Here is a 15,302-nt window from a genome sequence, read left to right on the forward strand (position 1 = left end):
TGTATGGAACTTGCCGAAAAGAATCGAATACCAAGGCTCCTCTCCCGTCGTCGACCGGATGGGCTTATGGAAATGGAATGAAAGGGCTAGGGCATTTAGAGAGAGAGGGCGAATGTCTGTGGTGGCCATAGCCAGACAAGGCGGGATTTATTCTGTATGTTGGCTCAGTGGTGGTAATAATTATATGCCAGGTAGTACTCAATACGTAACTGCTATCTTGTCCTTCTGTATGCAGGTGGATGTCAGTCGTATCTCCACTTGAGGGTAAAGACCGGAGTAAATGGCCGGTCTCGCCCTAGGTAAGCATATCCAGGGATGCAGCCTCGTACGAAAACACCATTAATACCAACATGATGCCTCCCTTTGAATTGGGTACACCATCAGTCTGTTCATCAAGCTTCACCTGGCCATTTTTATTCACAGAAACGACATTCGCAAGACTGATACCCCGTGTGTGCTAAAGAGGTTATATACACCCACTACCATTTATTACTTGATGTGGTCCGGATGTGCCGGAATTTACTCGGTAGCCACTTGCAAACTTCTCGGACAACTTATTAATCATCTGTGGTTTCTTGACCGTAGCGTCCCCGGATCAGAAATCTCTGACATAATATCCTTTTCCAGTGGTGGAAGAAGGTGAATGTCGGTCATCACCTCTCCCGTTTTTCGACACGGTATATTGAAAATATCCCAGCCCGAGTCAGACGTTATGACCGCTGATAGTAGGAGGGTCCTGCAAACCCCCGTCCGCATCGGTAATTCCCTTGAGGCGGCAATCCTCGATTGAAGTGTCAAGGGTACCTAATGTAGGTCCCCACATTGCCACACCATTTTCCCTCCCAAACTAGCCCTGTATAGCGGGAGCATTAAGTAATATTGGACTATTGTGATTGGCCCTGGCCAACCGATCAACGTCGGACAAGGCTGGACGGATGCGGGACCTGCACATTCCACTGTGATTCCGCTCGCCATCATGACGTCGAAGGGAGCCAGGAGTTGGGGATCGAACAGAAAGTCGCATATGGTATCATCGTGCATTATTGTCCATATTGGTAATCACTTTGCGCTTCCCATTTTCTCTCTTCTCGATAGTAAGGAATTGCAAGGCCCGTTGATTATACTCCCCTTGGAACCAGTCGCTGCCCGAGACTCTGCACACAAGACATTGGCAGTGTCTACGACATCTTTGGCCGGGTATGGCGTCTCGCTCGCCGACTCTCCGCCCGTCGTCCGATCCATTCGGTGCAGATCCTGAGAAAGACGCTCCCAACACTCTTAACCATGTGAACAACAACCAGACGCAAAGAGAGGCCTCTGGCATGGAACCCACGGCGGAGAAGAGACGCTCCTCTCTCAGCTCGGCTCTTCGACGGTTGAGCGTGAATCCGAATGCAGAACCTTTTGGGGAGGACGAGGGCGAGGATGGAGTCAAATATCGTACCTTGAAGTGGTGGTAAGTACAAACCGGGGTGACGCCCTTTGCGCGCAATAATCTTTTTATATATTGACGTCGGCGGCTGATGATCCTTCGTATGAACAGGCAATGCAGTATGAGTACGTACCAATCTTGTGAGAAGACACACATGTGCCTTGACTGAACTGTTTGCTTTTCCTGTAGTCATGATCGCAGAGACCATTTCTCTCGGGATTCTATCGCTGCCATCTGTCTTGGCCACGATCGGGATGGCTCCGGGGGCCATTCTCATTCTTGGTCTCGGTATTGTAGCGACCTATTCAGGATATGTTATCGGGCAGTTCAAAGCCGCACACCCCTGGGTAAGTGCCATGGACATGACTTGTCATCCGTAAACAAACCTGTATCTGCTGAGTACGAGCTGACCATTGAAAAAAAGGTCCATAACATGGCTGATGCCGGATATGTCCTATTCCAACCGCTGGGACCACGCTGGGCTGCCGTTGGCCGCGAGGTCTTCGGCGCAGCCCAAACAATCTTTCTCGTCTTCAGCATGGCTAGCCATATCTTGACCTGGACCATCTGTCTCAACACTCTGACGGATGGTGCGGCCTGCACAATAGCTTGGGGTGTTGTGGGTCTCGTTATATTCTGGATTTTCGACATACCACGGACATTGCTGAAGGTCTCCTGGCTCTCTTGTGGCAGTTGTCTCAGCATCACTTCCGCCGTCATTGTCACCATGGCCGGGGTCGGCGCCAGAGACCCAGCTCAAGGTCACTTCCGCGCCACGCAGTCGCCCACGTTTATCACGGCATTTTCTAGCGTGACCAACATCGTCTTTGCATACGCCGGGCATGTGGCGTTCTTCAGCTTTATATCTGAGATGAAGGATCCCAAGGACTTTCCGAAGGCCTTAGTTGCGTTGCAGATCTCCGACACCGGCATGTATTTCCTCGTGGCCATGGTCATTTACGCATACGGAGGTGATCAGGTCGAGTCGCCGGCGCTGGGTACAGCTGGTCCAATTGTCGGAAAGGTGGCGTGGGGCCTGGCAATACCTACCATCATCATCGCTGGAGTGATATATGGCCATGTCGCCTCGAAGTACATTTACGTGCGGCTCTTCCGAGGCACAAAGCACATGTCAAAGCGGACGGTGCTCGCGGTGGGCAGCTGGCTTGCCATTACGCTGGTATTGTGGGTGGTCGCCTGGATCATTGCTGAATCCATCCCGAACTTCAATAATTTGCTGTCTCTGATATCGAGCTTGTTCGCCTCTTGGTTCACGTACGGGATTTCTGGCATCTTCTGGCTCTTCCTCAACAAGGGCCAATACACCAAGAATTGGCGGAAGATCTGCCTGACTGTTGCGAATCTGTTGTTGTTCGGACTGGGTGCTGCCATTTGTGGCATGGGTCTTTATGCCAGCGGCACTGCCATCAGCAATGAGCCGGGAGGAAACAGCTGGACCTGTAAGAGTAATGCAGAGTAAGGTAGAGGAGGTCGTCATGATATCGTGTAATTTGATACCACTCTTTTCCCATACAATATGAGACAGATGGATTGTTCTCTCCTCAGAGGAATCTGTTGGTCGGTCCATTGAGGCGGGCTTGCAAGCAAACCAAGCTGATGTTTCATTCTTTCATCGTGACTTCGATCGGGAGGCTTCCCTGTAGTCATTGATGGCACAGAATCAGCTGATGTCCATTGTCACACAGTGTCTGTTCCAGTGCAGTGATATGCACAGTCTTGAGTATCTGTGACTTGTCTCTTGTCTCTTGTCTCTTGTCCTCGCCTCACCTCACCTCATGCTGCCACTGCTCACGCACCTTCACTCAGATGACACCGACTTTGTATCCGCACAAGCGTAATGTCTAAGAGAAAAGGAGAAGTTGCAGAGCCGGATCACTATTCGTTCGCCGACCGCGCAAACGCACCAACGGGCGCAGGAGCGAAGCGACAAGCGACAGATGATCGCGCAACTGCCTGGAAGAGGTATGAAACGATGGGGAATTCGAAGCCAGTAAAGACTGCAGGGGCCTTGAAGCCGGAGCTACAGGGGGAAGAGACAGACCATGCCACAGCCCACCAAGCCTCTAGTCGTGGGAACGACGCCCGGCAGAACAGCCCCGGCGGCAAACAGACTGCGGCTAGACATACCAGGATCCTGCCTAATTCGAGAAAATTCGAAGAGGACGAGAAGTCTTGTCTTGCTGAGCAGAATCACCGACAACGAGACCAGCAACAGCGACCGAAGCACGATAGAGAACTACCACCCGTGTCCCAAGCCCCCAAAAGTCCCCTGAAGGCGAGTCTGAAAGCAACAATCGGCAAGCTGCACCGCCCATCCGCACGCTCTACCTCCTACACCACTCCTCTCCCGCTGTTGGGCGACGAGTCAAACCTAGAGGCGGGAACGACGGCAGCTACGCAGGCACCCTTGACTGAGCAAAACCTTCGAAGTCTCCTACACTCACTGGAGAATAGCGGCGGCAGAAGAGCTGCTGGACGTGCTGCCGGTGTCAGTGTTACTGATCCCAATCCTGCCCCACCCACATCGGCAACGACTGGTCTAAATCCATCTTCACCATTCATGCGGAAGTCAAAATCCCCAAAGAAGCACGACAAGGACAAGAACAAGAAAAAGTACAAGCACGACTCCGACACGCATCCTTTGAACCTGCCTCCGGACCAACTACGTAAACTCACCGTCCAGATGGCTCGACAAGAGGCTGAGGCTGAGGCCAACGCCAACAAGCAATCAGCGGCCCCAGAAAAAGATGTCCCGGAGACAAACAAGACTGAATTCACCTTGCCCCAGGGCAACTCGCCACCAGGCCAACCGTCCAAAAATGCTCCAGACGCTTCTCCCGAGGCAGCCGATGAAGAGACGACGAACGGTGTCAATGGTCATGACGAGCGAAGTCCGACACCTCCACCGCACCGAGTTCCTCCTGCGCCTAAAGTCGATCCGGAAGCATGCAAGGCCGCAGGTAACAAATTCTTCAAGGCTAAAGATTATGATCGAGCCATCGAGGAATATACCAAAGGTATTGATGTTCCCCTCGTGCGCTGATGCAAACCGACGCTGACATTTGACTTTTCGCAGCCGTCGAAGCAGATCCTTCCAATCCGACCTATCTGTCGAACAGAGCCGCCGCTTACATATCCGCCAACAAATACAGCCAGGCACTGGGAGATGCATTGCAGGCGAGCAGATTAGATCCCGATAATGACAAAATCCTCCACCGTCTTGCTCGAATTTACACCTCTCTTGGTCGACCTCAAGATGCCTTGGACACATATGCAAGAATTCCAAATGCGTCGGCCACAGATACAGCTGCGGCCCACAAAGCCCTGCAAGCCATCGAAGTCGCGGAGAAACAAATCAACTCAGAGGACGGCAACGGCAACATGGCGATCTGGAGCATTGAACAAGCCAGGCAGACGTTGGGACCTGGCACACCCACGCCACGGAGATGGCAGATCTTGAAGGCGCTTGCCAATCTCAAGGTTGGGACTGCAAATGCGCTTGGGGAGGTTCAAGCAATTGCCCAGAGCCTACTGCGTGAGAATCCAATGGATGCTGAAGCCATGGTCCTCGCTGGACGAGCATTCTATCTGAGAGATGAGAAATCTCAGCAGGGCAAGAGTGATTATGAACGTGCAGAAGATTATTTCCGACAAGCATTGTCGCTTGATCCTGACAATGCCGATGCACGGAAATACTTGCGCACAATGAAGAAACTGGACAGAGCCAAGACGGAGGCCAACGATTTGTTTAAACGAGGCAGGTATTCGGAGGCAGTGGCGGCATACACGGAAGCCTTGACAATTGATCCCACCAACAAGGCCACCAATGCCAAACTCTTGGGGAACCGGGCCATGGCCCACATGAAGATCAAGGAATTCGAGGAGGCCAAGGCCGACTGTGATCAAGCGTTGAAACTGGACCCGTCCTACATGAAAGCGCGCAAAACTCGCGCCAAAGCCACAGGAGAGGCCGGTGATTGGGAGCAAGCCGTGAAAGACTGGAAGGCGTTGGTGGAGGACAACCCATCTGATTCCGAGTTGAACAAGGAACTGCGCAATGCAGAGCTGGAGCTCAAGAAGTCCAAGCGCAAGGATTACTACAAGATCCTCGGAGTCGACAAGGACGCTGGTGACAAGGAGATTGAGAAGGCCTACAAACGCAAAGCGGCGGTCCTGCATCCTGACAAGACGATGGGAGACAAGGCCAAAGAAGAAGAATTCAAAGACTGTCTCGAGGCCAAGGAGACGTTGCTCGATCCGCAGAAACGCCATATCTACGATACGGGAGCGGATCTGATGGAGCCTGGCATGGGGGGCATGGGAGGGTACCCTGGCGGAATGGGAGGCTTCGGCGGCATGGGCGGTGGCGGCGGTGGTGTCCAGATCGACCCTGAAATGCTGTTCAACATGATGAATGGCATGGGTGGAGGAGGAGGTGGTGGTGGTGGTGGAGGCGGGTTTAGATACAGCAATGGTGGTGGACGGGGTGGATACTCGCCATTTGGTTGATTGATCATGCTGGGGAAGACGACTTCGAGGTGTACGGATGAGTTGTCTTGTTTGTGGCCGCAATGGAGCATACGGTGACGGATGTACTCTGCGATCCGCAGAGAGGTTGTATGTCGTCACGTCTTTGAAATGAAAAGGAGGCTCCCTCGACCTGGGCTCCAATGGCTCAACAAAGCAACACTCGAGGGAAAGCAGTCTCGCCTACGAGGTCCGTTCGGACTCATCAGCAAGCGAATTCTGACAAAAAGCACTTGCTTCCAAACGGAGCACGCTTGCCTGGGAGTCTGGGTGGTGCAATCAATGACCTGGTCCTTCACCACCTCCATCATCCACCTCGACTCTGCTAGTCACGATCACGTTGACACGTTGCTGAACAGCAAGAGGCGGCGCAAACACAGCACATGGAAAGCGTATCCTCTTGGTTCTTGCGGACATGCATCTATCACATGCACGACACACTCCTGGAATGGTACCACAACAAGGGCATTGCACGCGGGTGGCGTTGGGCGGTGGTGATCTGCTTGGACATCCAGTGGGCATCCGAGAAGGAAGATAGACGTCTGCAGCATCTGATGGCGTTCTTGGAGAGGGTTTCCTCCGGGATACCTGACTTGACGACTTAGGTATTCAGGACATACATAGACAGGTGCTATTGCACGCACGAATCTAATAGCCGTGGATGATTGTCAGGGATAGAATCAGAATGCAATAGTTGGGTGTGATAGAATTCAATGCACAACCAATACATGTGTGCAAAATGAATCCAAAAGTCCATTCTTCCGACAGGGTCAAGTCCGGCTCCTCCCTGATGGGGAGGACACACCGTCCCTTGCGTTGTGACAAGGTATATATACTGGTCAAGTAGTCAATAGCATGACTGCAGGATAGCATCATACACCAGGTGTTTGAGTCACATCGAATGGGCCAGTCATCATAGACAGTATCCGATAAACAGACAGCGCTGGTGGCAGCGTCCGCAAGAGACAGAAGTTTGACCTTCAAAGGAGAGCGAGAGAGAGAGAGCAGCTCTTCAATTAATAGTTCATTCGTCTCATCATTATCCTGGGCGTCATTCATTTCATCGCCCGGCCCTCATACTCCGCTGCAGCCTTTGCCTGGACGCTCCGGCCTGAGTGAGCGTACGTGTGGATTCTTCCTCCGCCGCCAACTCGTCCTCACTGGGCTCAGCTTCTGCTTCCTGGTCACCATGCCTCGCCTTATCACCGGCGAGTTTGATGCCGAGGCTGCGCGAGAGCCGAGCATTGAGCTCGTCTTCTTCGGTCTTGACGACGCCTCTGCCACCTCCACCTCCGTCTTCTCCATCTTCCCCGTCGCGGTGACCTTTTCCCTTAGACGACGACACCGCGCCATAGCCATAAACGCTCCTAACCAGCCCCGCGACGCCTCGAACGCCGACCTCGACTTTCCCCCTAGGGCCCGGGGCGAACTCGACGACCTCCTCACCACTGCTCGTGTCCCTGCGCTTCTCGACATATCCTTCACGGATCATGCGCTGCAGCAGCTTCTCCAGACTGCCACACGGCGTGAACGTGTCTGCATTGACGCGCTTCAAGTACCGCTCCAGCTTCTGCTCCGTGAGAGAATTGTTGTTGAGGTAGATCAGCGACAGGATGAACGTGTACAGCGCCGTGTACGACGCCTCGGTCTCGACGCTGGGGGCTCGTGCCGGTTGCACAATGTCCGGATTCGTCTTCAGCTCGGCCGGCAGCACGGACACTAGGATCCAGGCTTTCGAAGACGTCGACGAGGCACTCGATTTCGTCTGCGCCGCTTGGTTGCGGCGGTCTTTGATCGTCGTTTTCTCGCGCGACGGCAGCTCCACGAGTTGCATGCCGAATGTGTCTTTGAGGGTTTGTTGCGCGCCGTCGAAGACCGCTTTGAAGCCGCGGCCTCCGGCGTTGCTCTCTTTGAAGACTTTCGCGGTGATGTCGGTTCGGCGCAGAGGCGTGCGTGAGTACTCTGTGGACAGGGCGAGCCGGACTAGTTTCTTGATCAGGGTGTTTATTTGCACGTGGCTCGTGGACGGCTCAGATGGCGCGGAGGAGGCTGACGATGCGTCGGCGGATGAGGATGACGAGGACCGTCTTCGCCGACGGGTGGGTTGGGTGCGTGGGATGTCGTTTTCGGATTCGGATTCGGGTTCGTGTGCTGGGTTGGGGCCATCGCGTGATATTGCGCCTGATCGACGCTTGGTGGCTGGCATTGTAGAGAGCAGGAGGATAAGGATCTAGACAAGGGCTGTAAGTCGAGATTGAGATCGACTGGAGGAGAGTTGGTGGACGGAGAACGACGAGGAACTTTGCTAGAGTTGTAACGAGGTGCAGTGTACGGAGGTGGTGGCTGATTTGGATTGCTTGCTCCAAGAATTAGTGACACAGTATGTAGACAGTGAACATATAGAGTGGTGGTGGTGGTGGTGATGCTTCAGCCGCATACACGCAGTGGTTTCCTTTGACGCGTCTGTTCCCGATACGCGTCGGGCGATTAATTGCTGGTCTTGGGGCGACTGTGAGCAAGAAGTCACGTTCTTGACACGTGACATACTAAGTGGATTACAGATTATTTGCAGCACCTTCAGCACTGGGCTTGGCAGTCTTAGCTAAGGTACTAGTACTGAACCGGCAATAGTTCCCTACTAGTAGTACATACACAGTCTAAGGTTCGACGAGTCGATGTCGACAGAGTCACATTGCTTCCAGAAGATCTTAAGCTTACGTATGTACCTTCCCTACCTAGGCCGGGTAGGTACTGAGTTGCTCTGTAGAGCCCTACACAACTCACACAACAGTCGTCAAGCTCAGTATATCTACAGTGTTGGAGTCTTTCATGGCATACAAGGACAAGAATAAGAGCCAAACATCGAGGATGGTGAGCGCCCTCCCTTTTCGACAATCTAAGAGTATGCTCCGATGTACAGTACCCTTCGTCCATAAGGTGTGTATCAGTCCTCGAGCCTGTCGAATGACGCGGCAGACTCCGCTCTCCCGCCAGGTACTTGAAAGTTGAAACCTCCCTTCCTAGCCAGCCGCGCAATCACACCAACGAGGCTGGGTGCGACACGGAGCATACGCTACCCCCGGTGATCGCCCTGAGAATTGACAGTATGGGGTGAACAACGAGGCTCCATTGCAGCCAGATACCCAGAGCGTTTGACCAATGTGGTCGTTGCTAATTCCAAGACAAAGTTACGTCTCCTCATATCGTGCAACTGGCCTTCGACGGTGACGAGTCCCCCTGAGGCGTATTGTTGTGGGTTGTCTGGGACGATGACAGTCGTGTGCAATGCGCATTCGAGGTCCTCCCATGCGTAGCTGAGCAACCACAACATAAATACAGGTAGGGCTCCCCGGACTTGAGGACTCCTCCAAGTGCCTACTTCGAGTTGCTTTCACCCGTGTCTTTTTTTTTCATCATGGTCTCTTTCTCGTCTCTGTGCACTGCCGCCCTGCTGGCAAGCTATGCAGCAGTCATGGCACATCCCGGCCACAACGTGGCCGAAGAGGCTGCGGAGCGTGCAGAGTTCTTCAAGCGCAACCCGAAGACAATCCGATCTTGTGCGAGCAAACTGAAAGCTCGGGGCCACGAACAAGCCAATATCGCACGCCGCCAGGCGTTGGCCAGGAACATTAGGGCCAAGCGTGGCCTGTCCACCAAACCCATTGTTCACCGTCGCGATTTCAGCTCGTACAATTTCACTCATTTGGTCGACGATCCGACCATCTCCACCGGCCTGGATGAGGCAGTCCTCTTCGCAGACAACTCGTCGTGCACTCTCCAGACCGATGTTACTCAGGGACCCTACTACGTCACCGGTGAATTGGTCCGCGAGAACATCACCGAGGACCAAATAGGCATTCCCCTGACGCTGGACATCCAAGTAATTGACACGTCAACGTGCGAGCCCGTCCCTGCGCTGTACATGGATCTCTGGCATTGCAATGCCACCGGAGTCTACAGTGGAGTGGTCGCCAGCGGGAACGGTAACACCAACGACACGGCCAATCTCAACAAGACCGCCTTGAGAGGAATTCAACAGACCAACCGCAACGGCATTCTCCAGTTCGAGACCATCTTCCCCGGACATTATACAAGTATGCTCTCATCATCGAGAAGATGAAAAGGGAAGACAACTGACACCATCGCAGGCCGAGCCACGCACATCCACATCCTCACCCACAACCCTAATTCGACCACCATCCGGGTCAACGACACACTGCTCGATACCAATGCTACCACAGTGCGCGCTTCGCACGTCGGGCAGCTCTTCTTCGACCAAGATCTCATCACGCAGGCCGACACCATTGAACCATACAGCTCGAACACGCAACAAGTCACCCCGAACTCGGTCGATTCAATCTTGTCTGAAGAGGCGGACACCACCGATCCTTTCGTCGAATATGCCTTGCTGGGCGACTCCCTCGAGGACGGCATTCTGGCATGGATCAGCATCGGCATCGATCCAACCGAGGACAGCGAAATTACCAGCGCCGCCGTTCACTACAAGGACGGCGGAGTTACAAACAGCGACGGCGGGATGGGCATGGGAGGTGGTGGCGGTGGTGGTGGCGGTGCACCGAGCGGAAGCGCAATGCCAGCTGGCACTGCGGTGCCAACCATGTGAGGTATATCAAGCACCTGACCGTCGACCACTTGGACATGGAAGAAGAATAGATGTATATGATTTTTTTGGCCCCTCCTTCCTCGTCACTCTCATTGCACTTCTATATAGCCAATCAATCCTTTGTAGTGAGTCCGACACAACAGCTATTAGTCACCCCGGCGTCGGGTTTCCTTTCAAGTTGTGCGTGACATGATCAACCACCAGGTCCACCAACCACTGCCACTCCTACACTACGTACTCATCGATCTATGTAGGGTAGCATGGCTGTGACAACGCAAAACGGCAGGAAGTTGTTGCGATGATAGCATCAAGACTTGACGAAGCCAAAGACACCGTTGAATTTGGAGAAGGACAAAAGTCTGGCAATCCCTCGCCCGAGCACCATGCACAGCGAGGTACATCATACCCCTTGAGCCTGAGCTGGAGTCATGCTCAATGGCCCCAGTGATAGAGTACAGTCCAGCTGTTCGTCATCATTGGAGTCCGGCTGAAGTAATTGCTCCATCCAGCCATCGCTGCTTGAAGGGAACTGATATTCGAGTTGCGCAACAGGATGAGAGTCGAACTGCTGGACCATGGCCGACGACGACGTTGAGGTAGGGTCACCGCCGACGTTTGGTTGCGTCAAGACCTCGCGGGCAAACTTGGCCACTTGATTTCTGGTCACCATTGCTCGTGGCCAGATGTGGCCGAACGACCCCAGTTCGTTGTAGTCTTCGTCGGGCCCGGGCAGAGGCACGTCCGTGGGAATGGAGTATGTTTTGAAGCGCTGCGCTTGACCTCCGACGACGGAGACCATGCTCTCGATCACGAGGAGAGTCCACCATGTGCGGCGCCATGATTCTTGCAGGGTGGGATTGCTTTCCCCGTTGCGGATGGCGAAGCTGGCCCGGTTCATTCCAAGCCGTACTGCAATCTCGATGGCTTTGTCCAGAGCCGCAACACCGCCTTCTTGGTCAAACCTCGAGTAGCATACAAAGGCATACAGCAGCAGGCCCTGGACTTTGTGTCCGTCGTCGGGGACATCGTCGGAGAAAATGACCTGTGCAGCTTTCCCTAGTGTGGCGCGATTGGCTTGTGGGAGATAGTGGCTGGCCAGATATCGAATGACCGCTCACACCGGGTACGGGATGGACAAAGGGCTCTCGAGAAACATTTTCCTGGGTACGACGAAGGGGTGGGCATGGTAGAAATGCTTGTAGAACAGGTCATTCAGGTTCGTGGACTCGGCCTCGGTCTCGGCCTCCAGAGCTAGACTGGTATCTCGTGGGATGGGCATGGTGGGACTGCTTTGATTGCTGGGACTGCTGGAGTTCTGCGCCATCTCCAGGACCGTGTTTTGGTATTCGGTCGCTTCGGACGTAAAGCCAGGGTCCGCAGCTAATAGCTCTTGGAAGGAGGCTGCCTGTGCCACTGCCTGGTTCGGGTCAACCTCTTGCCAGCCTCGGAAGCCATCAATCTTTGGTGGCGTCGGCGCAGGCTGAGACTCTTGGAAGACCTCGCTTGCATCTGACTGCTGCCGGCGCTTATCGTCATGTGCGCCCGGCTGCTTGCGATATTCACGATACCCGCGACGGGATTCAACCCAGAAACAATTCCCCTTGCGGCCGGCACATCTGCTGCATAGTGGCGTTTGGCCATCGCATTTCAGGTGGCTTCTCCGGCAGGGGATACAGGCCAGTAGGCTTGGGTGCTGGGTCCGGGGTTTCAGAGACGTCGCGGTCGACTCTGGGCCTGACTTCTCACTGCACGACATTTGTACCTCCTGTATGCGACCTTGTGATTGACCTGCAGAACTAATCGTGACAGGCGACTGGAAGGAAAGAAATTCATGTCAAAGCCTACAGTAAGAATGACATCAATGGCCAAAATACTCTCACTTTGCATCAGACCGAAGAGGTCTTCGTCTGTGCCTGGGAACATTTTTCTGCTCAGGCCCCAAGCGATCAAGTACCATGAGGTCGGTCACGGAGCAGCGGCAAACGCCGAGACCGTGGAGATCCAGAAATGTCTAGACGTAAGTTGTTACTAAGTTTGAAAGACTAGGCGAGTCTCACGATTCATGCACAGCAGCTGAACATCTGTAGCATCTGTAGCATAGTATGCCCTTGATGACTCCCTCCTCACCGGTCGGGGACTACGTGGGGACAGAGTTTGGTCTGGTCTTGTTTGGGTTTAGGTGCCGAGGCGGATTATGCTTGAGTGGACGTCCGTGCCAAGACTTCTCGGGGACCAAGATTCCACCTTTGAGTTATCGGCGTCTAGAATGCTACACTCTCCTCGTAACTCCTAAGAGTATCACTACCACTCTAGCCATGAGTAAGGCCAGACGTGGGATAAGAAGAGTGTTGTTAGCATTTCCTGACCTTCAAGCAGAAGCGCATGAGAGGGATATTCTAGGAATGCCGCCCTTCTGATCCTTCTGCGCGACCCTCTTCATATGTGGCCGTTGATCGACCTGGCTTCCTTCAATGGCCCGATAATATTGAATGAAGTCGCGCCAGGCGCCTCGCTTCCTCTTTGGTGTGTCCGGTCAGAGCTAAATCCTGCCATACATACCTGTTTCATTGTCGGTTCAACAGCGTGCTTTAGGTAGAACGAGCGAAGGTCGAGGATCCGCGCCCAATCTGTGCATCAATGATACAAAGCCTCCAGCGCGCCACTCGACAGGCATGAATGACTCCAACGACTCTGATGATGCCACTGGCATCGCAGCTTATCTTGCATCATTGCTGGAAGAGCGGCTCTCTGTCATCGAGTCAGTATATTTACAGTCGCCTAGAAATATCCAAATAATTCTCCGACGCCAACTGGGAAGGAACCTTGGTAAGAAGGAAGAAGGTGGTCATCAGCCAGTCTGTCGCATCCAGGGCGAACAAGCCCTGCTAGAGGCATTGCGCCTGCTACCTTTCGCAGATGCTCTATTCACACTCGCTCGCATTTATGACGCGGGCCATATTGCGCTCTGCAAAGACTACGGCTCAGCGAAAAAGGGCAAACCTCATAATGTTCATTTTGTCAGAGATCCATGCATTGATGTCAGCCGCCTCACAGAAGGAATTCTACAAGACCAACAAAAGCGCCATGATGAAATCAGACTAGTCACCGGTGATGGGCTGCCAAATGTTCTCGAGGCTACTTGGATACCGGTCGCTACAATGAACTTCGATCATCTGCCAACCCTTGAGTCCCTCTCGGAAATACTGCCTGGTGAAGTCTCTCCCGGTAAGGAATATGCTGGCATTGGAGGCGGGGGAGGCTCAGACATAATTAGTGCAAGTCTCGTGGGCCATCTTCTTCGGCGAAATGGCAAAGAAATGGACCTTCTCGTCTCCACCCGAACATGGCGAACCGGTTCACAAGGCAAGGCAGGCTCGAAAATAGGCGTCAAGCGCGAAGTGCAACATCACGGCGGACCTGCAATGCTAGCTGGCAATGCTATTGCGGGGACCTATCATATAACACCGGAGACCTCGACGGAAGGCCGCGACCTCGAAACAGTCCCTATTCAGCACCATAACAACATTTATATCGTCCTCGACCAAGGTGAGGAGCCAGATGGAATTCCTGAGGACGAAAAGGCAGATCTGCCTCAACAATTTCGCGCTGTTTTGTCACAATGCTCCAAGTTGGACACGGTCATCGTTGTCGACACAGGCGGAGATGTATTCGGTGGTGACTTTGTAGGATTCAGCACGCCTGACCAAGATGTGAGAGTTCAGCGCGCGGTAGCCCAACTCCGCAACACGTATCCAAATCTGGTGACCGCGGTGCTGGCTCCGGGTGTGGACGCGCCTGCTGATGCGCCAGAGAAGGCTAAGCTGGCTGGTGGCAAAATCTACAAATTGACCGCCGAAGAGCGGGATCTCTTGCTCGATATCCTCAGTGGTGAATATCGGATGGACGGCTCGGACCCAGATCGATTTGGCAAGACAAATCTTTGTCTCCAGGCGGCATTGAAGGGTGAGCGAGGCTGGACGTGTTTGGATCTTCCCACGCATGTCCTGGATACATGGGACAACCCGTGGAGCTGTTTCGCATATGTCCGGGAATGCATGTGCGACCTTATACTGATGCCGCTGCAGGATCTGTTGCCCCTGATTGATCCGGGAGCAGTGTGAGACTGTCTGTCGCCTTTTGTAAAAGGGTGGATGCAGACTATCAACAGAGAGTGATATCGGGTCATCCAATCAGTCTAGCTGTCGACTCAGATGAGTTTATTTCAACCAGTCACTGCGAACCGAAGGCCACCATGACGCGACAGAAACAGGCTCACCATCAGCATCCTTTTTTACCTAATTCTTCTGGTTAGCAGTGGCAAATGGCTGCTTGCATCAACGCGTCCTAAGCTGCTTTCCCCTTCGCTCCTGGATGAAGTGGAGCATGTTGATCTTCTGCAACGAGACCGCATGATTCCAATGAGAGTGCTTGAAGTCTCCGAGCTTGAACTGCAGCGCAGATGTCTTGGTCACCCCACGCTCAGCCCCAATCCTCCAAGCAGACAAGATACTTCATACTCAGGGGATGTTCGAGGCCTCGGTGCGAGATGCACAATCTGATCGCCTGCCACAACTTTTCTGCTGCTTCAACGTTGTGGTGTGGATCCTGTGTTATGACCGCTAGCCGACGTTGTGCTCTGGCACCCGTGAACAGACCGCTGCAAGTCAGATCGACAAATCTCTCATAATCCTCCAGTAC

At 53.5% G+C, this 15,302-nt stretch overlaps 6 protein-coding genes across 6 annotated transcripts; 4 read left to right on the top strand and 2 right to left on the bottom strand.

The window, feature by feature from the left end:
- Window positions 1-1,199: 1,199 nt before the first annotated feature.
- On the top strand, window positions 1,200-2,912 carry A1O1_00405 (uncharacterized protein; the record flags this gene model as incomplete). Its single annotated transcript, XM_007721324.1, has 4 exons — window positions 1,200-1,456; window positions 1,544-1,557; window positions 1,622-1,779; window positions 1,857-2,912. The coding sequence occupies 4 exons, from the start codon at window positions 1,200-1,202 to the stop codon at window positions 2,910-2,912; spliced, it is 1,485 nt and encodes a 494-aa protein (XP_007719514.1).
- A 1,101-nt stretch (window positions 2,913-4,013) lies between these two features.
- Window positions 4,014-5,962, top strand: A1O1_00406 (uncharacterized protein; the record flags this gene model as incomplete). Its single annotated transcript, XM_007721325.1, has 2 exons — window positions 4,014-4,470; window positions 4,530-5,962. The coding sequence occupies 2 exons, from the start codon at window positions 4,014-4,016 to the stop codon at window positions 5,960-5,962; spliced, it is 1,890 nt and encodes a 629-aa protein (XP_007719515.1).
- A 1,078-nt stretch (window positions 5,963-7,040) lies between these two features.
- On the bottom strand, window positions 7,041-8,186 carry A1O1_00407 (uncharacterized protein; the record flags this gene model as incomplete). The annotated part of the gene is made up of 1 exon (XM_007721326.1): window positions 7,041-8,186. One exon carries the CDS (start codon window positions 8,184-8,186, stop codon window positions 7,041-7,043), a length of 1,146 nt encoding a protein of 381 aa, XP_007719516.1.
- A 1,209-nt stretch (window positions 8,187-9,395) lies between these two features.
- A1O1_00408 (uncharacterized protein) lies at window positions 9,396-10,604 on the top strand (the record flags this gene model as incomplete). The annotated part of the gene is made up of 2 exons (XM_007721327.1): window positions 9,396-10,074; window positions 10,129-10,604. The coding sequence occupies 2 exons, from the start codon at window positions 9,396-9,398 to the stop codon at window positions 10,602-10,604; spliced, it is 1,155 nt and encodes a 384-aa protein (XP_007719517.1).
- A 400-nt stretch (window positions 10,605-11,004) lies between these two features.
- A1O1_00409 (uncharacterized protein) lies at window positions 11,005-12,360 on the bottom strand (the record flags this gene model as incomplete). Its single annotated transcript, XM_007721328.1, has 2 exons — window positions 11,005-11,695; window positions 11,723-12,360. The coding sequence occupies 2 exons, from the start codon at window positions 12,358-12,360 to the stop codon at window positions 11,005-11,007; spliced, it is 1,329 nt and encodes a 442-aa protein (XP_007719518.1).
- Window positions 12,361-13,276: 916 nt separating this feature from the next.
- A1O1_00410 (uncharacterized protein) lies at window positions 13,277-14,725 on the top strand (the record flags this gene model as incomplete). The annotated part of the gene is made up of 1 exon (XM_007721329.1): window positions 13,277-14,725. One exon carries the CDS (start codon window positions 13,277-13,279, stop codon window positions 14,723-14,725), a length of 1,449 nt encoding a protein of 482 aa, XP_007719519.1.
- Between the last annotated feature and the right edge of the window lie 577 nt (window positions 14,726-15,302).

Source organism: Capronia coronata (genome assembly GCF_000585585.1).
Source record: "Capronia coronata CBS 617.96 chromosome Unknown acBCG-supercont1.1, whole genome shotgun sequence".
In the NCBI taxonomy this organism is placed as follows: domain Eukaryota; kingdom Fungi; phylum Ascomycota; class Eurotiomycetes; order Chaetothyriales; family Herpotrichiellaceae; genus Capronia; species Capronia coronata.